The 24,599-nt window shown below is 41.6% G+C and overlaps 1 protein-coding gene across 1 annotated transcript in view; it reads left to right on the top strand.

Moving 5' to 3' along the window:
* The window catches only part of LOC124613436 (Kv channel-interacting protein 4-like), a 504,767-nt gene that overhangs the window by 170,957 nt on the left and 309,211 nt on the right, over positions 1-24,599 (top strand). The window contains exon 4 of the mRNA XM_047142138.1: positions 17,151-17,221. Within this exon, the coding sequence (XP_046998094.1) occupies positions 17,151-17,221 (71 nt within the window). The remainder of the gene's footprint in view (positions 1-17,150; positions 17,222-24,599) is intronic.

Below are 24,599 nucleotides of genomic sequence, written 5' to 3'. Positions count from 1 at the left end.
CCAGATCCACATACTTGGCGAGAGACGCTGTTGCTTTAGGCATTTCTGTGTAATCACTTAGCACTGTGAACTGAAAAGAGTGACATGAAGCGATCGACAGGCACACTAAAGAGACGTCCCACCACATCTGTGCGGAGTTCCATCGGATTTTCACAGTGGTTTCCACTTCGCGCCTAATCGGACCTTACTTTCCAAATATGCCTCGTACATACTAATGGTCAACTGGGCTGGAGTGGAGCGCTATGCACGTCCGTCTACTGCATCCGGAAGTATACTGAAATCCACAAACAGCATCGAACCCGTGCCTTCTGAGTCGAGTGCCAGCATACAGGTGTACTTTACCGACGATGGCTACATTTTTACTGATAATGTTTTACTGTGCTCAAACCCAAAAACTTCAGTTTTGTGTACATGTTGGTTTATCATCAATGCATCCTTAAAATTATTTACAGTACTCGAGGAATTAATTGATTAATTTTAAAAAAGTGACTTCAACAGCGTATATTTTGAATCCACAGGAATGAAATATTTTTAAACAACGTATATTGATTTTAAATTCGTCTTGCGTAAGCGTGTGTGCTTACTGTGATGCAGATGGAGTGTCATCTCACATTGGACATGCGCCTTTCATATGAGGCAAAGAATTGGAAATTACTGTATTTAGTACTGTCGTCATCAATTTGTGTGCGTGTGTGTGTGTGTGGGGGGGGGGGGGGGGGGGGGTTACAAAATCGACGTATTGCACTGGGAAAGTTGTTTTGAAATGGTTCAAATGGCTCTGAGCACTATGCGACTTAACTTCTGAGGTCATCAGTCGCCTAGAACTTAGAACTAATTAAACCTAACTAACCTAAGGACATCACACACATCCATGCCCGAGGCAGGATTCTAGCCTGCGACCGGAGCGGTCGCTCGGCTCCAGACTGGAGCGCCTAGAACCGCACGGCCACTCCAGCCGGCTAAGTTGTTTTCTACCGTCTCTTCTTTTCTCAATTTTGATCCGAAACTATGCAGTGTAACGCAAAAATACTACAATCGTACCCTCCAATAGAGTGGGGGTAAACAGAACTTTATGTCATATACAGGTTGAATCACCTAAAACTTCCACCGCAAATATTGCAGTTTTTGAAAGCGCTATTGACATGCGGTTTTCACAGTATGAATTCGTAGTCAGGGACCCGTATTGTTAACCAATAAATTGATTGTAATAATACTTAGAAAGCGTATTTTTTGTGCATACATACACTTTTTTAAATTGAACGGTGTCTGTTTACATTAACAAACTAAAAGTAGAGTAAATTAGAATGTCAGTGATGTTTGTTGCAGGATTCTAGTGTGAGTCGTTTACGAGGAATTGTGTTTTGAAAAGTTGCCACACCAACACTTGTTCAATATCTTTGGTAGCACAACTGAGGAACGACACAAGTGCACATACTAGTTATGAGTATTCTGACCAGTAACGAAACAACTGACCATCACAGGTTTTGTTCAAAATGACCAGCGGCGATACACGCTTCCAGTCTGTTATGGAATGACTGCTCCACACATGCTACAATTTCCCCGGAGATGTCCGAGCAGGCTGCAGTAATACTTTGTGGCATATCGTTGGGTGTAGTTGGTATGTCCTTGTAGACAACATCTTTCAACTGTCCCCACAGAAAAAAGTCTACAGATGTCAAATCCGGGTAATGAGCCGGCCAAGGTAAAGATCCTCTGCGTCCAGTTCAGCGATCTGAAAACAATTCGTAAAGACAATGAGACGTCCTGCTAAACCCACAGGACAGGACAGGTAGTTTATGTTGTGGAAAGAGGCCAAAATAAGTGGCTGTGAGTTACACTCGAACATACAACCTTTTATTTGATCAAACATTACAAAAGCCAAGAAATTAAAAAGAAAAAAAAAACGAGCTTTAGTTTTGGAACTTAATTATCGGATAAGTGCGCCGTACAATCTCATGTCTTAAGGGCAAGGCCACTTTAATTTAAGAACGGCTGAAAGACAATAGCTTAAAGCTCAAACAAAATCAACACATAAGACTCAATAACATTAATTTTAAAAATGCCAAAGGGTTTATGTAAAACAGTTCTTAAATTAGGGTGAAGGCCCAAACCATTTGACAAAACAACCTTAATCTAAAAATCGGCTAGAAGCCATACACGTTCAAACAACAAGAACAAACAAAAAAAGGCAGTACAATTTTGTCATCTGATGACTGTTATTTAAAGACAGATGTTGGTGGTGTTGGGACAGTAACCAGCCACAAATTTACTTTCAGTTCCTTTATACAAAGGGTAACGTTACCGGTTTCGAATCATTGTGATTCATCTTCAGACGGTTCACACGCTTTCCTTTCATGTGGTGTTTTTTTACAGATTAATTGTCCGCAGTACACCCAAGGGCGCTCAGAAGTTCTGAGGGTTGGCCTGGAATTCAAACACTAACGCTTGCTTAGGTGAGACAGGCAGTCGGCCCAACCATTGTCGATCCGATGAAAACGCAAACGACCGACAGTCAATGGACCCACCGACAAGATAATCTCCACCCGACCAGCAGACAACAGAGAGTTCAATGGAACAACTTAGAAGGTATCGGAACCCACAACCAATTATACATTGAACTGTCAAACTACACACCGTGCTGGACAGCGACAACACGATGAGGAAAATACACTGCCTGAATTTACGTCAATGGCCAGGGGAGGTAACCAGAACGTTAACGGCCACAAGGAAGAAGATTCCGCTGGTGCACTACAATTCAAATAACGAAGTACAGTTAAACTCCACCGGAGGGTGGATAAAATTTGCCAACTTGAAAACACACGTTGTTGCTCGCGGGAATATCCCAACAGCTGACAACGAACTCCAAACGACACAATGTGAACATTCGTGACTTGCTGATAGATTGAGTCAAAACTCAACTTTCAAGTCCAGAATCGGTGAGCCACGAACCTCGTAGCAGTGGAAACGGCACCACACACTCCGACACAGCATAGAGGGCGCCAGGGGGCCAGGCCAATCCTCGCGCTGCAGAGATTTCCAGGTTGCTCCACGCCAACCAACCAACTCCCAGGCCCGAAAACAGTGAAAGTACCAAATATACATCTGCCGATGAGACGACCAACCGAACGACCTTCCAACGGGCCTCCCGCTCCAATCTCTCTCCGTTGGACAGTTCATGTGTGTCGCAAGCTGTCGGCGAGCTCTGGCTGTCAGCGCCCCACTGGCCTCTGTCCGACGTCACTGCACTGCTGGTCCGTTTCCAACTCACTGCCAGACACACGACGACCCGGAAATACTGTCAGTCGATCCAAAGATGGTACGACAGTGCACTTATGGATATGCGCTGCCGCTGCCGCTCACGGGCAAGTAAGACAGGAAGTTAGTGACGCCAGTAAATGGAATAATACAGCAGTACCGTAATAGAAGGTGTCAAACAATAAATGGGATAAACGCGAGCCGTGCACGGCTCAGACATGCTGTAGTACGTCGTGCTCTGTGGGCTGGATGGCCGTCATGTTGGTACTGCAGATTCTTCCTAGTCTGCAGAGGAACGTCTTCTAGCATCTGTGTAAGATGGTTTGTTAGAAGGCTGAGATACGTGTGTGTGTGTGTGTGTGTGTGTGTGTGTGTGTGTGTGTGTGTGTGTGTTCAGTGTTCCGCCAATGAGAAACTGGGCTATAAACTGATGGTTCACTACCCCACACCATACGTTTACACTCCAGGGTAGCTGACGTTCCACCTGATGAAGCCAACAGGGATTATCAGCAGACTAACAATGCATGTTTCGGCAGTTTACCTGGCCATGATTGGTATGTGTGGTATCATCACTAAACAACATATATAATGCACCTGCAGTGTCCTGTCTTAATGTACATGTACAGACGTTAACACGATTCTCATTATATTTGCCTGCAGCTCTTGATGGAGAGAGATGTATTAGGATGGGATCTATGTTGACGGAGAATCCAGAGGAGGCTTGCTGGAGTCATACCACTTCCTCGTGAGATTGCGCAGGAGCTAACGTGCGGATTAACTGCAATAGCAGCAAGAACATTAATTCCCCCCTATTCTGCCGTCACTTGTTTCCTTTTGTTACATTGCCTAGGTCTTACACTACCACTTTCACGTAACTGTTTGAAGTCGTTGATAAGTAATTGCCGAGTTGATTGATGTTTATTGCGGTATCTTGCCGCATGCACCGTAAGAGAAGGAACTGCAGTCTTCCCATACACCATGAGCATGTCGGCTTTTTGTGCGTTGGTAAATTCCATCGTCCACTCACGATGTACAGCTGCTTGGACTCTAACATACTAACTGACGTTCAGTCGCAGTGCACTCAAGGAACACACAAGCACCCTGTAACGAAATATGCAACATCGAACCTAGATACTACGCAGTTTGAAGACACAAATGTCGGTCTGGAAAATTTCAAACTACGATATATAGTAAAAGGCTCCCACAACAGTCCTGCACCAAGCCTCACGGACGTTCTGTATTGCCCTCTTTTAGTTTGTTATTGTTAAAAGGCATTGTTCCACTTAAAAAGGTGTATTTTTGCACAAAAATACACTTTCTAAGTATTATTACAATCTGTTGATTGGCTAACATTGCGGTCCCCTGATTACCGATCCATTCTGCCAAAACCGCACATCAACAGCACTTTACATTTCCACAATACTTGTAGTGCACAGGTTAGGTGATTCACCCTTCATATCGACAACATTTAACAGTTCGATAACACGATGACGTTTCGTTATGAACCTTACACAAGAGGACAACACTAACTATGTTTTGAAACAAGACATGTTTTCTGACCGCCAAAACCGATGCTCGAATGTCTGTAGAATCATGTTGAGCAATCCTACACGTGAAAGGTATAAGTTCTGTGCCTTCTCTAGTTATTATCATGCTGGTTTTTCCAATGAAGTTCAGCCCTGACAATTAAATTTCTGATGTGCAACCGCACAAACGCTCTTCCTTCTTCTAATATTTGTTTACCTTCCGCTCATCTTCAAGTAAGACGACAGACTGTAGACATACTAAAGCTACACGACTCGCTCCGTCCTTTGAAACCCGCGGACCCCGCCACTGCGTATGGGGGCACTGATACACGAGCACCAGACACGTTGCTCAGTGAAACAAGGTATGCATAAACTGACTCTGTGACTACACAGTCGATCAACACTGGGATATTTATGTATCATTATGAGCTGCACTAAACCGAAGCCCTTGCAGGTTTATTAAAGAATGCGCTGGATTTCAAGATTCGTCCACGCTAAAGCTACTATTTCTGTTAGTTAAATTCTGTGCCATCCGATCTATTGGGCTATAAGAGTCGGATGTTACCTACTGTGTTCCAATCGTCTTTCGATTATAGGCCTACCAGTTGTCTGGCCGATGTACGAAGTGCGACAATCGCAACGGATTTTGTAAACCCCAGCTTTGCAGAGCATCAAATCGTCTTTGACGAACCTGCTGTCTTCGGTGAAGGACGAAAAATCTGTTTCACTTGTGCTTGGAGATTATGCTAGCTTTGTTTGACAGCCGTCTTCCCACATATAGCACGAAAGCCATGGATTTAAATTTCTCTTTGTACTCTTCCTCGTTCCTTATTTCCACCTTAGTTTTATTCGTAGCACCTTACGTATCTGTTGAGGAGAATACCCATTTGCTGAAAAAACACTCTGAAAAGTGTAGATGCTCGTCCTGCAGACCGCTACCGTCAACAGTGCTCTGTGCTGTGTGAACCAAAGTTCTCAGAACGTTCATCGACTGGGCTGGATGGTGACAGTTATATGCATGTAAACGTAAGTCTGTGTGAGTCGGCTTTCGATTAACTGCGTGTCCCAAGGTGCCATTATACACTCCTGGAAATGGAAAAAAGAACACATTGACACCGGTGTGTCAGACCCACCATACTTGCTCCGGACACTGCGAGAGGGCTGTACAAGCAATGATCACACGCACGGCACAGCGGACACACCAGGAACCGCGGTGTTGGCCGTCGAATGGCGCTAGCTGCGCAGCATTTGTGCACCGCCGCCGTCAGTGTCAGCCAGTTTGTCGTGGCATACGGAGCTCCATCGCAGTCTTTAACACTGGTAGCATGCCGCGACAGCGTGGACGTGAACCGTATGTGCAGTTGACGGACTTTGAGCGAGGGCGTATAGTGGACATGCGGGAGGCCGGGTGGGCGTACCGCCGAATTGCTCAACACGTGGGGCGTGAGGTCTCCACAGTACACCGATGTTGTCGCCAGTGGTCGGCGGAAGGTGCACGTGCCCGTCGACCTGGGACCGGACCGCAGCGACGCACGGATGCACGCCAAGACCGTAGGATCCTACGCAGTGCCGTAGGGGACCGCACCGCCACTTCCCAGCAAATTAGGGACACTGTTGCTCCTGGGGTATCGGCGAGGACCATTCGCAACCGTCTCCATGAAGCTGGGCTACGGTCCCGAACACCGTTAGGTCGTCTTCCGCTCACGCCCCAACATCGTGCAGCCCGCCTCCAGTGGTGTCGCGACAGGCGTGAATGGAGGGACGAATGGAGACGTGTCGTCTTCAGCGATGAGAGTCGCTTCTGCCTTGGTGCCAATGATGGTCGTATGCGTGTTTGGCGCCGTGCAGGTGAGCGCCACAATCAGGACTGCATACGACCGAGGCACACAGGGCCAACACCCGGCATCATGGTGTGGGGAGCGATCTCCTACACTGGCCGTACACCACTGGTGATCGTCGAGGGGACACTGAATAGTGCACGGTACATCCAAACCGTCATCGAACCCATCGTTCTACCATTCCTAGACCGGCAAGGGAACTTGCTGTTCCAACAGGACAATGCACGTCCACATGTATCCCGTGCCACCCAACGTGCTCTAGAAGGTGTAAGTCAACTACCCTGGCCAGCAAGATCTCCGGGTCTGTCCCCCATTGAGCATGTTTGGGACTGGATGAAGCGTCGTCTCACGCGGTCTGCACGTCCAGCACGAACGCTGGTCCAACTGAGGCGCCAGGTGGAAATGGCATGGCAAGCCGTTCCACAGGACTACACCCAGCATCTCTACGATCGTCTCCATGGGAGAATAGCAGCCTGCATTGCTGCGAAAGGTGGATATACACTGTACTAGTGCCGACATTGTGCATGCTCTGTTGCCTGTGTCTATGTGCCTGTGGTTCTGTCAGTGTGATCATGTGATGTATCTGACCCCAGGAATGTGTCAATAAAGTTTCCCCTTCCTGGGACAATGAATTCACGGTGTTCTTATTTCAATTTCCAGGAGTGTATTTGCGACGAACCACAAGATCCAAAAATGGGAAGCATCCCTAATTGCACGCCCAAAATTTAATAGATGAGTCCTTGCGTTGCAAAATCATGAAGTTGAACAGAAGTTTAGTGCTTCTTGTAGCTTAGTAATAACATTCTATGTCTCATTGTTTGGACACACATGATAAATTTGATCAGCAAGATATTCCTGTACATCTTCTGACGGTAAACGTATGAATTTTGATTGAGAGAAGTTGATTCCAGCTTCAGAAATAAAAACCTGTTCGTCTTCTTTTTTTCTTCTTTCTCAACGTGTTACGCATTTGCCTGTTACGTACGGTTGTTCAGCGCTCCAGTTATCTGTAGTTTGTTTCTACTTCATCCCTCCACCTGTTTCTACGTCTAGTTATTGCTAGTTTCCTGTTTGTCGACAGCTCATTTTTATTTTGGGGATACTGTTTTCGTTAATGGTTGTGAGAGAGTGTCGAGTACAGACTTCTGAGGAAAACCAACTCAAGTGAACAAGTAACAGTGATTCCACAGTAAATGCGCCAAGGAAATGTAATACTCTTTTGGCAGTGGAGGATCCTGAGGATGACAGTAATGTGCCGGCGAAACTAGTCATGTGAGACAAATGATCTTTCTCGAGATACAGCTGTGGTGGTACTTTTTCTCATAAGAAAATTTTTGTCTGTCGTTAAGCACGTTGTAGTTGTTTACGTTCTGTATTCTTTGCATTGCTTCTGCTTTTCTGTCACCTGTTTATGCTGTTTGTGGCAAAATAAACGCAGCCTTGGACGCCAGTGAATATTCTTAAGTCTGTGTACTGTAACTCACTTTTTGAGCGTCATTGCTCTTTATTTACAGCAACACTAAATCAGAACAACAGGCTCACTGAATAAACCAAAAAATTGTACTCATCATCGCAGCATAATTTTTCTTTCTGCAATCTTTTGTCCGAACAGCGCAAGTATTTTAGTTTAAATGTAAGATACGTCCACTTCAGTTTCTCTCTGCGTTCCACTGCGGTCGAGGTCGGTACTTCTGCTGTTCGCATCGAGTTCGTTGTGTAGTTAAGCAAACCAGCTCAACTTCTGCTCGAAAATGTCTACTGTCTGTCAAGCGAGATAAATCGAAGTTTCGAACTTGCGACGTCTCAAGAGTTCGCTTTCAGTTCCTAACTCACCTCCAAACTACTTCAGAGAAGACGGTTCGTTCTTAAGACGAAGTATTGGCATACCGCTTTCTCAAGAGGCAGGAGAATGGGTGCTACTTTAATGTTTTGGTGCAGTGTTTCTTTAGGTATCGTATTCTGCAACGAGCATATTCTACAGAAGCGGATAAGCAGAATACGGAAGAATTAAACACACAAAAGAGTAATTTTTACAAGATCCGGTTGTCAGTCACTGTGTCAATAATTAAATTAGGGAAAAGTCGCGTAAAATACTGAACTTAAGCGGTAAGATCAGGAACTTAAACTTTAGGTGTATTGCCTGACCTTAATGATTCATGCTGTGTGCTATAACATTACCAGCATGTTTTTGTAACTATCTAGTTTGAGGTATGTTTTCATAATATAATTCCCCAGATTTTGGAGAAAAATTATTAGAGAACAGTCTTACCTCAGCATGATGGCACGTTGACGAGCAGCGTTACGTAAAATGATAAACAAGATTTACCTCAACAATAAATAATATTAATTCTCAGCAATGCTACGCTTTGGTGGTTTAGAAAAGCAGTCACAGAAAATGTTGTTGTCGTTGAAGTGGTCTTCAGTCTGCAGTCCAAAGACCAGTTGGACGCCGCTCTTCAAGTTATTCTATCCTGTGTCAGTCTCCTCATCTCTACATAACTACTGCAACCTACATCCGCTTGAACATGCGACCCTTAGTCTTAATCTGTCAGTTTTACTCTGAATACTTTCTTCCATATCCAAACTGACGATTCCTTGGTGCCTCAGGAAGTTTTGTATCAACCGGTCCCTTCTTGTTGTGCCACCGCACTCATTTCTCCCAAATTCGATTTATTACTTCGCATTGGTTATTCAGTCTACCCATTTAATCTTCAGTGTTCTGTAGCATCACATTTCAAACGCTTCTGTCCACTCCTTATCAGTACTGCTAATCATTCATGTTTCACTTCCATTCAACTGAAGTAAAAAAATAGAAATGGAGAGTGGTTGGTGATGCAGCAATAATAATAATCATAATAAATGCTACCTTTTTTCCGGTATAGGTAGCACTAATCGTTGCAGTTTGAATGTGTGTGAACAGAACTGGAGCACTGGTACTCAACCAAAACATTGTTGAAAATTTTGTTTACCTTCTGTGCTAACACTCTTCTGCCACCTTTGTTCGCGTATCTTTCGAGAACGTATTCGGAAATTCCATTTTTTTTTTTTGTAGAATTTACTCCTGTTCATTTCTCACAAACTCAGCAGCAGTAGTAAATGTTGATTACTTTCTTCAACTCTGCCTCTTTCTTTCATTTTGTACGTTCTTCAGAATCTACTGATGTGTACAGATTTATTTGTCACCTGAGATTTTAATTATAGCGCAATGGAACTGATAATATTTTTCTTAAATCGAAAAGGTGTCGACGAGTGTCATCTTACCCTCGATCCAACGTTAGCAGACATCGCCCCTTTTCGTTCCAGCAACATTCCAGGAAATCCAAATGGAAACACAAAAAATATACCTCAGTTTATGATATCTAAGCATGCAATGAAGAAAGTATAGGTACTTAATGTACATTGGAATTTGAAGATTTTTTAGATAAGTCGAATGACGATCAGTTTCGATTTAGGAACGGTAAAGACACCAGGGAGGTAATTCTGAGGTTCCGCTTGATACGGAAGCAAGACTTATAAAAATAAAGAAACGTGCGTTGCCATGACAGCTGTATCAGTTACGACGTGTCTTTATGCACCTAAATATCTAGATCAGGGCCGCACAAACACGGAAAACCGCACGCGTGCAAAGTGAGGTGCAGCGAGTGCCTGCACAGTGCATCGGTTCAACTCGGCATACTTCGCCTCAACTCGGCTAGCTAGGTGAGGCCGACGCTGTGCAATGCTGAATACGCTGCCAGACGGCTTAGTCAACATTGGAATACGTAAGCGCAAGATAATTACCAGAATAATGGAACCATCTGCTCCAAAAAAAGGTAAAATTGCCGAAAGTCAATTTAAACCGGAATGGGAACTCTCCCACTTTTTTGTACGTTGTGACGATAAATCCAAATGTCTAATCTGCGGTACACTAATTACGTGTGTCATAAAATCGTCTAATGAAAGGCACTACAGCAAATTGCATTCAGAAAAGTATAGTGATATAACAGGGGATGCCAGAGAGGAAGAATTACGGAAGTTGCAAACTTTTGCAGAAGAGAATTCTGTATCTACAAACGAGGTTTGTTGCAAGTACTTTAGCATGTATATTTTGGTTAAAGGTCATGCGAAACGAAATAACATTTGTTTAGATTCCTTAGTTTTCGTTTTCACATAAATTATTTCTAACACATCTTTTTTTCTCTACTTTAGGGTGAAGAAGATGAGGGGTGTTGCGAAAGGACTCTCAGAGCTAGTTACAAAGTTGCTCTACTTTTAGCAAGAGCTGGGAGGCCATTTATGGACGGACCATTAATAAAAAACATTATGTTGGACGTAGTAGAGACAATGAATCCCACATTAGCTCCCGCGTACAGCAGAATACCACTTTCCAGAATGACAATACATCGGAGAATCAACGACATTGCTGAGAATTTGCATGAACAACTGGCAGCCAAAATTGAAAACTTCCTAGCGTACTCCACGCACTTGATGAGTCCACGGATATTAACGACACGGCTTAGTTAGCAATGTTTTTGCGTGGCGTGGACGACGACCTACATGTAACGGAAGAGCTCCTGGATATGATTTCGTTGAAGGACACTGTTACAGGGGCGGATATTTTAGCAGCTGTTGAAATGGCAGCTGAAGGAATAGGACTCCCTTGAGAAAAGCTGTTTTCCGTAACCACAGACGGGGCACCAGCAATGTGCGGTAAAGCAAAAGGGTTTACTGGCATACTGCGGAAAAAAACTTAACATGCCGAATTTACCTTCTGTTCATTGTTTTGCACAGCAAGAGGCTCTTTGAGCGAAAGTTATCGGTCTTCAAGATGTGATGAAGGTAGTGGTGCTTATCGTGAACTACATTCGTTCTCATGGACTCACTCATCGTCAATTCAAAGAATTTTTGATTTTCTTTGAAGAGGAGTATCCAGATATTCCCTACCACGCTGAGGTGCGCTGGCTGAGCAGAGGGAAAGTGATTTCCCGAATTTTGCGACTACGTCAGGTTTTGGAGAGCAAAGGACGTCAGGAGCCACTTTTTCATGACCCTGAATGGGTAGCTGATTTAGGATTTTTAGCAGATATTATGGCTCTCCTAAATGATTTAAGTCTGAAACTCCAAAAAGAAAACAATCTCATCAACGATATGATCAGCAAAATAAACGCTTTCCAGTATAAACTGAAGCTCCTCAAAAATAAAGTTTCAGAGAAAAATACGCAACACTTTCCTGAACTAGGTAAGCGAGATACAAATTGTACCTTTATTAAAACAGCCTGATTTTTATAACCGCTCTAATCCAAACGGTACTATGTTTTTGTTTGACAGCACCTGTGCAGGAAGGAGCGCGCTTTGAAAAATAGGCCGAGGTGCTACAATCCCTTGAAAATGCATTTAACGACCGATTCCAGGTAATGAGCCGGTATATGACATACAGCTAAATAAAGGAAATTGCGTTACATATGCAAGTGTAACATTACATTAAAACCAATAGTACACATTACATGTTTATTAAAATCTATCGCATTTTAGTACTTCGAAACAACGGCTTACATTACTTTCATTTATTAACATTGGCTTTGTTATTGTTTCAGGAAATTACCTACCTGCAGACAATTCTCGGGAAGAATTTCCCAAGTTACACAGAGAAGCAGCGAAGATTATTTCTATGTTTGCTTCCACTTGTGTATGTGAAAGGTTTTTTTCTGTTTTGTCTTGTACAAAAACTAGATTGCGTGCGAGTATTTCTAATTGTAATTTAAAAAATTCTCTCAGAATTGCTGTCAGCCAATCTCTTGTTCCAGATCTTAGTAACATAATTGCAAACAAAATAAAGAGCACATAGGAAGATACATTTGTGTTGAAACCAAATTTAAAATTGTTACCATTACAGTTATTATATAAATCTCTTTTGTACCGGTGCACCAAACTAAGATCTCCAACTAGTGTACATTAGTATTTGGCAATGACGAAGACAACAGGGTAAAAGCTTTGAAACAGGTCGGGACAGGCGGCGCGAGCGACACAAGCTAAGGAAGTGAGAGGCGGCGCTGTTGCGCAAAGCCGAGGAGTGGGGGGCTGCACCGTCGTCAACATAACGCAGCCGTCTTCTGCACTCTGCACTGTGCGATGCACTGGTGCATGCACCTTGTGCGGGCCTGATCTTGATGATCATAACTATCTGATGATGGGTATCAACTGAAACACGTCAAATAAAGCCAGTGGTTCCAGGATGAAACTTTTACTCTACAGCGGAATGTTCGCTGATATGAAACTTCCTGGCAGAGGAATTAGCGGAAGTTAAGCTGTGAGGACGGGTCGTCATTCGTGCTTGGGTAGCTCAGGTGATAGAGCAATGCCGGCCGCGGTGGTCTCGCGGTTCTAGGCGCGCAGTCCGGAACCGTGTGACTGCTACGGTCGCAGGTTCGAATCCTGCCTCGGGCATGGATGTGTGTGATGTCCTTAGGTTAGTTAGGTTTAAGTAGTTCTAAGTTCTAGGGGGCTGATGACCACAGCTGTTAAGTCCCATAGTGCTCAGAGCCATTTGAACCATTTGATAGAACAATGTTAGCCGGCGCGGTAGCTCAGCGTGTTCGGTCAGAGAGCTGGCTAGTCTCTACAATAAACAAAAACAAAACTGAAAAGATCAACAACGAATTTCAACGGATGTCATCTGACGCCCGCTACGACCTAATTTAACGAACAATAACGAACAAAATGCAAAAGAAAAAGACGGTAGAGCACTTTCCCGCGAAAGGCAAAGGTGCCAAGTTCAACTCTCGGCCCAGCAAACAGTTTTAGTCTGCTAGGAAGTTTCAAAGCCACTCGTTTTTTAACTAGTCGCATTTCATTTAGCGACTAATACAGCAATTTTGCACCATTCATATTAATTTACAGTACTGTTACATCCTTCCCGCGCACTTGATGTCACAATTATAACGTTCGTAGCCGCTGTCGACATACAAAAAGCGTTCGACAATGTAAAATGGTACAAAGGAAATTTCGTCCCCGATTAAAGTTATGTGCCAGACCAGTACTCGCTCCTAAGACCTTCGCCTTTCGCGAACGAGTGCTCTAACGACTGAGCTATCCAAATACAACTAAGCCCCTCCCCGCCTACCCCCCTCCCCCCCCCTCTATCCCCCTCACAGCTCTTCTTCCACCAGTACGTCATTTTCTATGTTACTAACTTCACGGAAGTTCTCCTGTGTACCTGTAGAGGGTAATAACTGTAGGTGAAGTCAGAGACTGCTATACATCCAACAAATAACTGAGGACGCTGGATACAGATGCTACTCTGAGGTGCCGATGTTGGCACACGAAAGGAATTCGTGGCGGGCCACAACAAACCATTAAAAAGGCTGATGACAAGAAAGACTCTGCACTATCGTTTACATACTGGGGTAAATATTTTCGTGCGCTACGCTTCAGTACACACTTTTGCTTATCGCAATAACAGGATGAAACTTGGAGGCGAATCACATGTGGCTAGCTGCTGGGGATTACTGATGATGTATGTACAGGTCCTCCATCTATTGTCATTTTCGTCAATTATCAAATACTTCTCATCTTTTCCATTTTTCCCTGTGTATTTCATGTAGTTAAAAGGCTGCAAAAGGGTTAAACTTTACGCTTAATGTGAAGGAAACACATAGAAAAATATTGAATCTCAATATCTACGGATTGTCAACTATGTAGGAAAAGATAGATTGCTACTTCCGCATAGAATACACGTTCCGTTGCAAGCAGGCACAATTAAAAGACACTTATATGAAGCTTTCGGCCACAGCCTTCATCAGCAAAAGAGAAACACACACCATCCATGCACACAAGCAAACACACCCCATGCACACATGACTGCCCAACTGCTTGAAGTATGTTTGCTTGAGTGTGCGAATGGTGTGTGTTTCGCTTTTGCTGATGAAGACTGTGGCCGAAAGCTTCTTGTAAGTGTCTTTCAGTTGTGGCTCTCTGCAACGCAACGTGTCTTTTTTACGGTAAGTAGCATTCTTTATTTCCCTACATTGTTGATATTCCTGCCTGTAATTTTCATTGTTTAAATATTTAAGATTTTGTTCTTGTAAATCAGTCATATGCTTCATTCCTAACAACTGTAACATGTCTACGTATTTCTCAGCATGAATCGTTTAAGGCAAATTCCATGATGGCTCCTTTGGAAAGGACTGGTACAGTTTCTTTCCAAAACCTTTACGCATCTGAGATAGTGCTCTAAAGGCATCGTAGTCGAAGGCACGTTAAACCCTAATATTGCTCCTTTCTTCATTTCAGGGTATTTTATATCTAGTGTGGTTATCTTTGTATGTAAGTTAATGTAACTAGCTTACCAAGAAAAGTTGACAAGTAAATCGATTTCAGAGCGTATTCACAATTTCGAGTATCTTGAATGCTTCATACTTGCACACAGCACTCACCATTGCTCTGAAATAATACCTGACTTTCAGTAAGAAGAGTAATAGTAAATCGTTGTGGGTGAATGAGTCACATACGTTTGTTCTTCTACGTCCACAAACATGACACTTCGATTATTCTGCATGGATCTTCAATTTTGCTCTGATTTTCTCCGTGTTCAGCTGTCTGAGGGCAACAATAAACTCAAGATCCCATCAGAAGTGTTGAAACTTCGAGTTTCTAAAAGAAGCAGAAGACTACAATGGTATGGCTTAATCACCCAGAATATTTTGCTTTCATTAACTTACTTACACTGAGACGCCATAACATTATAACCACCTACCTAATAGTCGGTATGTCCACCTTTGGCACAGATAACAGCGGCGACGTGGCGTGTAAACAATGAAGTCTTGATAGGTCGCTGGAAGGAGTTTGCACCACGTCTCCACGCACAAGTCACCTAATTCCCGTAAATTCCGAGAAGGGGGGCGATTAGCTCTGACGCCACTGGGGGCCGAACCGCACAATATGCTTGGGTTCGGGTTGAGACGGTTATGGGGTGAGTGCACTGCTACGGCGAGGACGAAGCCTCTCCGTCGTTTCTAGGTCCCCAGTTCAATACAATACTAGCATTACCTTTAATTAGTACTCCGTTGTTAGCTGGACATAGGACAATCACTAGGTATTAGAAAAAGATATCTGGATTAAAGTTCAGAATGAATCTTGTTGACAGATTTCATCTGACTTCGCCTATTGCGTGAACTGAAAACCCTATTTTAACGCACATTTCTCTTGCCGACTGAGATAGCTAGCATACAAAAAACTTTTTCGATTAACATCAGCTGATCTGCACTAATCCTAAAGACTAATTGAACTGTGCCCAAGTGCAATATCTGTGAAGTTTGGTTATGTTGCATTACCAATTTGTTTCGCCACAGTGAGCAGCGAAAGTACGTCTGAAATTCAAATTATCTGAATTCAAAAAAATTCCAGTTGCTCTTACAAGACTTATTACTCATTGATTTCGAGTATCACTTCCATTTCTAGAACAAAACATTGAAACGACACAAAATGTCATCCTTCAGTGACGAACCTGCGTGTGATACTGGATAGTCAGAAAAGCGAACTGAAAGCTTACCAACAGTCTGTTAAAATACTTCATCGTCTCTTCAAGTTCTACTGCACTGCTGAAAGTTCTGCACCTCAAAAATAGATTCTTAAGTAAACTTTAAATGTAATATGTGATGGATTTCAGTCTGTACCATATGTGCTGTTTCTCTCTCTTACTGTTCTTAACTGTATTGGTAAATTTTGTATTGCTGTGTATATATATATATTAGATTGTACATTTAGTAGATAAGATTTAATTTAGGGTCTTTAATTTATTATGATGCATTATTTACAAAATGATGTTTAATTATGAGTAATGTAAAAGCACATCAGAAACTAAATGCCATTACATCAGGATTTGCATAAATTTAGTTCTTTGATTCTATTTTAGTCAACTGCTGCCACACTATTACTTTCTTGTTCCATTTTTTATTCTTCAAAATTATTTACATAATACGTTTTAATCATCTTCTGATAAATTTCTTATATCAGAACATAGATTTTTCTTTTATAGTTTCAGAAATGATCAATATGATTATAATTTACATTGTTTTCCAGTATTGTAACGGTTTGGTAACAGTCATGTATTCTCTAGCCCTGTAAATAGTTCCTGCAAAACCACACTTGGTCGAACTTCTCGTATTATTTCAATTTCATATTAAAAATGTTCTGTCTTTCATTTTCGTAACCAGAAAGTTAATTCCATGGTGTTAGACATAACATTACATACTACAAAAGTGAACATTAAAACGATAATTTTACTATCAAATCTGACATTCACATTGCTTCAGGTATAATCTGAAGAAGAGAAATAAATTCTCAAATATGGCATCAAGAGTCGTAGTAGAAATATTGATGAACATTCATGCCACTTTTCGTAGTTCAGCCCATTTCATAACATACGTCTTTATCACAATTTTGTTTTATCTTTTAACCTACACTATTTGCCCACCATGTTTAGGGGATTCTGTTGGGGACTTTTCTTCTGTTTTATCAAGTCCATCAAACAATGAATGAAATCTTTTTGTTACAGATGCGAGTCAGTATGCGCATTATGTGTTCAACACCATCAAACATAATCAGACAGGAAAAATTAGTTTTGAGGTAAGTACACAGCACGCTGTACACCTTATTTTGCACCACAATGAATTTTAACATTGTAGCTAGATCATCATTTTTAGAATTTGCTTCAGTTTCTTATCACTATAAATCCGCTGGGATTTTTATCAGGTTTCCGTTTCAAAAACAGCTCTTTACAAGTATGTCATGTTCTCTGCGTTTCCAGTATTCTAGAATTTCGAGACAGCATACTGTTACTTCTCTGTATGAAATATTTTGCATTCAACGTAGCACGTGGAGAGAATAAAGCTAAAGACAGGCTTGACACACTCACAAAACTGCAGAACTACAGCCGGATCTTCTCTAAAAGTAAAATATATACTTTTTTTGGCACTGGCAGATCAAGCTTGGGATGAAGTGTTTATGAAAAAAAAGTAGATACTAAGTTCTCTAAATTCATCTTGCTTAAACTAATTTTTTAGTAGCCACTCCAACAGCAGCTGCTAGGGAAAGCAGAGGGAAAATTATAGGCATTAAAACTCCAAGACATAAACATCTCACTTCCTTGCAAGAGAACTGCATTAATTCACATTTACTAAGTAACAAACATAATATAAAAAATACAGAAGGACAGTGTTTGCTGTATAAATAAATTGTTCAGTGACAATATATAATGCAGGAAATAACAGCAAATTAGTATGCTATGTCAAAAACTACGAAGCTCTAAAAAGGCAGACACCAGTGTAACAGTGTACAACTGAAAGATGAAAGGAAAATAATGGAAAATCCAAGGGAATATACAAATTTTGTAAACGACTACATTTTGTTTTTGCAGAGAAGTGGCAACAAAATCATTCTAAAACACACGTAGTACCCACAGTGAATTACGCACTTAGCACAATGATATTCTTTCCACAACAAGCTTGAAGTCAGGAAGGCAATACAAAAACTAAAATAAGTCAAATGACGCAGATGAAGTGCCAATTTGTACTGAAAGTATGCACAGATAGCATACAAACCACTTTAACAAACATAATAAATGTGTCCTTTAGTTAAAATATTTTTGTAAAGTACCTTAAGCATGTACATGTTATCTCCTTAAAAGACTATATTAAAATATATTTCTCAAAAAATAATTGAAACCGCAATGGAAAATAAACTAATCAGTTACCTGAATAAATACAACGATTTGGTTTGCAGGGTATAATAAGAAGAATATCATCCAAACACAGTTCACAAAATTGTTACTATAAATTACTGAGCAGGTTGGCTATGTTGTGGACACATTATTAAACTTGTCCAAGGCTTTTGACATCATTTACCACAAAATACTACATATTAGAAGCACTATGCGTAAGAAGAACAGCAAATGAGTGGTTTCAGTTTACCTGGAGAATACGGTGCAAAAAGGTAGAGACAGTGCACACTTCAACTGATGATAAGGCTTTAGTAAAACAATTGTCAGACAAAAAATATAAACATAGGTGTAACTCAGTCTAGTATATTGGGTCCAATTCAGTTCTTAACATATTTTAATGACTTTACAAGCCAGTACCAGACAAGAGGAAAAAGTTCTCTGTGCTGATGATAATCACCAAAAAGCCACCAGAACCAATAATTAACATTTAACATGAAGAAAACAAACAAAATGTTCTCAGTGTAAAAGGGAGAAATTTATTTCACGTTAAGTATATATTATAAACCAATAGATTTTGTAACACACTTTTTTAGGTATGAATATTTACTGTCAATTACTTACAACGAACACACAAATATAATGCTAAATGGGATATCATCAGCGTGTTAAGCTCTCAAGGTACTAGCACCAGTATGTAACAGCACTATTCGCACCTATCTATTCAATTCTTGGCTATAGTATGCTTTTCTGGGAATCAAAGTCGTAAAAGATGACACAATTTTCAAAGTGCGTGAAAGAACTGCAACATTTGTAACTAAAAGTAGTAATTAGTCTCACAGTAAACAACTGTTTAAAAATCTGGGTGCTTTAAGTGCGCCAAGTGAATACACCTAGCAGTCTGTTGTACATATCAGGGAAAATATAAGTAAGTATTTTATTTATAGTCCTATGCACAATCATGAAAAAGAGCCAGTATGTACTTGCAATTATCGAGGAAAAATAAAATTCGCGAAACACCGTTTTCTATCAGGAAGTAAATTTGGATGAAAAACTTGCCAACCTAGATGAAAAAGATTTCTAAAATGTGTCTATTTAAAAATTCTATTAAAACTTTTCCGTAAGTAAAGATTACTGACAACTAAAGATTATTTTGAGAAATCATAGACGGGATTGCTAACGAAAGGGGACAAACACAAAACTCTGTCAAATTCAAATAATGCAATGTTTCTTAGAAGGAAATTATCAGTCATTATAATAATAAGATATACAATATTTAATTATATATATATATATATATATATATATATATATATATATTCTTTGTGCTGCATTATTTTGATAGATGAGATATTTATCAATTCTATGATTGAAAGACAATCAGCAGATATAGGCCGGCTGTAAGGTCTCAAAACGACTGGTGTAAAAAACAGGATAAGTTTAGCATTAATCTTAACGTAATTACTGCCTAAATTTTACAAATGCCCCATTTCCCAAATTTTACACTGTTCACTTGAAGCAGTGTAAGTAGTAGGGAGGGAACTACCGCTCGACTAACAGTTCTCGAGCTTGGAGCAGCATACACTTTATAGGTTCAGCGTCGGGACTGCGTAAGTTTTCAGTATGAGACAGGCAGTCGAAGTCTGTGTTCGAGCACATCGTTGCGTAGTTGAAAATTTTTTACGAATGTCGTAACTAGGCTTGGGTCATCGCGCACGTTTGCTACGTTATGAAGTTTTCGCAATACACGGACGTCATGCATGCAAAAGACTCTAAGATCCTGTGAAATTTTGTGTTTGGAGTTGATCTCATTCGCAGTCTGAGAACAAAAAATTAAACAATAGTCACCACCAAAAATATAGGGAGAAGTATAGAAATTATCATAATAAATAGTCACTACAAATATCATATTCCAATGCAAAGCAACTAGTCTTCTTCTTTAGTGTATCTGTCATATGACAGGTTTCAACTGAAGGCTCCTCTTTGTGTCCTGTTCTGGGCATCTACCTTCATCTTTTTGTATTTTCGTCCTCTTCTAATGTCATCCACCATTCCAACTGTCTTCCTACCTCTTCCTCCCATTCTTTCGGCTTTTCCCTCTGTTATTTTTGTTGCCAACAATCCCTTAGCAGTATATGCCCCAGCCAATATTTTTCCTCTTTTTGATCACTTACAATAATCTTCTTTCTTCCTCTGTTTTCTTCGTTACTTTATTCTTAAGTCTACCAGCCCTCTTCACCTTGAGCGTTCTAAGTAACTGCTTCGCCTTTTCAAATGCTTTTGCATCCGTACGACAGATAAACAATACACATGGCTATACATTAAAGCATGTTCCATCTTTGTCTCAGGGCCAACACCCAGCAGTATGTTAGAAAAAGTGATGTAACTTCCAGAAAACCGTCTGAAGATGAACCTGAAAAAGTTCTAAAACCGGTTCATGAAATAGTAATTAACTATTCAAAAAAGACTGGTTGCAGTTTTACGTATTTACATTCAATTAACAGTCATGGCTCTATCCGTAATGGATAAGCATAATCTGAATATGAGAATTTAAAAAGATTGTAAATTTTACAGTTATTATAATGTCCTTGTAGCCCCTAAATTGATAAGAAACATTCGTCTAACCTTACATGGACATGGGGCGCGCTCACAGGGCGCAAAATTTAGAAGCCCCAACGCTAGCCATTGCGCCACATCTCGGCTTATATTTTCGCTCCCTTAAGGTATCTAAATTACACCGAAAAATTTTTGACCATCGTTTTCGAGAAGCTGTCGAGTATGTATGGATAAGCTGAGACAACTGTTTGCTCCTTTTGACTCCTCTTCTGCTGAGTGAAGTTTCTGAGAAGTCAGGATATGGTACTTGCTGTGTTCTCCTCCTTAGTCGCCAGTAGTTGAGTGCTTAGCGTAAGAGCCTAGAAACTGTTGTCGCTGACTCGAATTTCGCTAGATATCATTTTTTTTTATTTTATTCATTAAAAGTTGAAATGTTTACTAACAAAAATTTAACAATAACTTTTAATCAAATAACGTCTTTTTATTTTTAGTTACTACTCACATTAAATTTCGAATATTCACAAAAAAATAATTTTATATAAAAAATGCGTGACCTCAAATGTGAAATAAAATGTAATATTTTCATATAACAGTAAAGTATTAGCATACTCGTATCAGACTTATTTTCACAGAATAAGTAATTAAAAATCCGAAAATGTGACTTTTATTTAAAACTTGAGTCAATATTTGTTAATTAACGTATTGCGTCCATTATTCGAACTTTAGATTGGATTTAGCACGTGCAGTCACGCTTTAATTAGTTTAGCATGACCATCTCCTTTTGTCATAAAGGAAACAAGTATACACAGGCTTTTTATTCCCGACGGTGTCTTGGAAGTCAAAGTAAAGTAGTTATTGTCTCTTACCACGTAATCTCATTTTTGCCGAAAATGGCATATTGAATCTAATTTCCATAAATAAGACGTCGGCTATCAGTTTCAATGACATTGATGATTTATTTAAACTTCGCTCCACATGTTTTGCAAAATATATAATTTGCGACGTAAGAGCTGAAATATTACGCAACACCAAATGTAAGGGAAGTTTATACAAAACGTCTGTCTCCTGACCCATTGTCAACAGCGTCTGTCTTCCTCACTTTCAGAGATAAAGGCGCAAGATCAATACAACTACTACGTTTTAATCTCTTTATGTAGGTCAACGTTAACTATAAAGAGGTCTTGGTAATTTTCATATAAGATTTCTACTTCTTTGCATTGATCTACACTCCTGGAAATGGAAAAAAGAACACATTGACACCGGTGTGTCAGACCCACCATACTTGCTCCGGACACTGCGAGAGGGCTGTACAAGCAACGATCACACGCACGGCACAGCGGACACACCAGGAACCGCGGTGTTGGCCGTCGAATGGCGCTAGCTGCGCAGCATTTGTGCACCGCCGCCGTCAGTGTCAGCCAGTTTGCCGTGGCATATGGAGCTCCATCGCAGTCTTTAACACTGGTAGCATGCCGCGACAGCGTGGACGTGAACCGTATGTGCAGTTGACGGACTTTGAGCGAGGGCGTATAGTGGGCATGCGGGAGGCCGGGTGGACGTACCGCCGAATTGCTCAACACGTGGGGCGTGAGGTCTCCACAGTACATCGATGTTGTCGATAGTGGTCGGCGGAAGGTGCACGTGCCCGTCGACCTGGGACCGGACCGCAGCGACGCACGGATGCACGCCAAGACCGTAGGATCCTACGCAGTGCCGTAGGGGACCGCACCGCCACTTCCCAGCAAATTAGGGACACTGTTGCTCCTGGGGTATCGGCGAGGACCATTCGCAACCGTCTCCATGAAGCTGGGCTACGGTCCCGCACACCGTTAGGCCGTCTTCCGCTCACGCCCCAACATCGTGCAGCCCGCCTCCAGTGGTGTCGCGACAGGCGTGAATGGAGGGACGAATGGAGACGTGTCGTCTTCAGCGATGAGAGTCGCTTCTGCCTTGGTGCCAATGATGGTCGTATGCGTGTTTGGCGCCGTGCAGGTGAGCGCCACAATCAGGACTGCATACGACCGAGGCACACAGGGCCAACACCCAGCATCATGGTGTGGGGAGCGATCTCCTACACTGGCCGTACACTACTGGTGGTCGTCGAGGGGACACTGAATAGTGCACGGTACATCCAAACCGTCATCGAACCCATCGTTCTACCATTCCTAGACCGGCAAGGGAACTTGCTGTTCCAACAGGACAATGCACGTCCGCATGTATCCTGTGCCACCCAACGTGCTCTAGAAGGTGTAAGTCAACTACCCTGGCCAGCAAGATCTCCGGATCTGTCCCCCATTGAGCATGTTTGGGACTGGATGAAGCGTCGTCTCACGCGGTCTGCACGTCCAGCACGAACGCTGGTCCAACTGAGGCGCCAGGTGGAAATGGCATGGCAAGCCGTTCCACAGGACTACATCCAGCATCTCTACGATCGTCTCCATGGGAGAATAGCAGCCTGCATTGCTGCGAAAGGTGGATATACACTGTACTAGTGCCGACATTGTGCATGCTCTGTTGCCTGTGTCTATGTGCCTGTGGTTCTGTCAGTGTGATCATGTGATGTATCTGACCCCAGGAATGTGTCAATAAAGTTTCCCCTTCCTGGGACAATGAATTCACGGTGTTCTTATTTCAATTTCCAGGAGTGTATAACGATAAAAACGTAACTTTGCATCCTGTTTTCGACAGTGTAATGAGCTTGATTTTGGCAGTTGTTTTGATACTTGTAAAGACAATATTACGCTTCAATGCCGATTTTTCTCTAAAAATGACATTTTATGTTTTATACAGGGTGATTCAGAAGTAACAATACGCACTTCTTGGTTGTAACGTACGGATAAACATAAGAGCAAAATTTGAATAAAGTTTTTTTTTCTGAAACCGCTTTATTTGCGAGCTGTGATATATAATGTCATTTGTGGCAGCCATTACCTTATACTTCAGTACGGTATTGTCGTGTACGTGGCGTGTCGTGTACGTCTGAATATCGACTGATATTGCTTCACATTCCAGTAATAAGGCAAGAGAGTGTCTCAGAGTTGCTCATCCCGAGCTAGATCTCCGGGTCTTAACCCTGGGCTTCTATCTCTGCGGCCATCTCGAAGAACTTGAGTATGGAGTTGCAACTGCGAATGTAGCAAAACCATAGCATCAAACTGCGCAGAATGAGATTAACGGAGCATGCGACGTTCCGAGAGTGGTAAGAAGTCGAGGAAGTAACTGTCTTCGTCGACATAGACATCATTTCGGACATGTTCTAGATAGTTGAATTGAATTTCAGCTCCCTTCGTGTCTTTGCTTTGTAAATAAAATTAATTTTGATTTATTTGTTTTGTCCTTGTGATCCCTACTCATCTGCATAACTCTGATATAATGCAACTTCAGAAATCGCTTTAAATGACGTTTCACTCTTATTTTGATGCTTATATTACACACGAAGAATGTACACTTACTTTTGAATCACCCTGTATCTTGTTTCAGTGTTATAAAAATCCTCAGAAGATGTTGGTATAATGCTTGTGAGAGTTAATTGTGTTTTATAATTTCGATTTGAGATGTAAATTATGTATCTGGTACTTGGAATGTAAAGCAACTCAGCGGTTTCAAGATGAATTGAAAAGCTTTGTGTTGACTTGAAACTCTTAGCTTTCTAACGAGCTGTGATTTAAAACACTGATAAGGAGAAGGGACAGGATGATAGGACATCTGCTAAGACATGAGGGAATGACTTCC

Source organism: Schistocerca americana, chromosome 4 (genome assembly GCF_021461395.2).
Source record: "Schistocerca americana isolate TAMUIC-IGC-003095 chromosome 4, iqSchAmer2.1, whole genome shotgun sequence".
Classification (NCBI taxonomy): Eukaryota; Metazoa; Arthropoda; class Insecta; order Orthoptera; family Acrididae; genus Schistocerca; species Schistocerca americana.
Note: the sequence above shows the minus strand (reverse complement) of the source record. Positions and strands in the feature narration are given on the sequence as shown.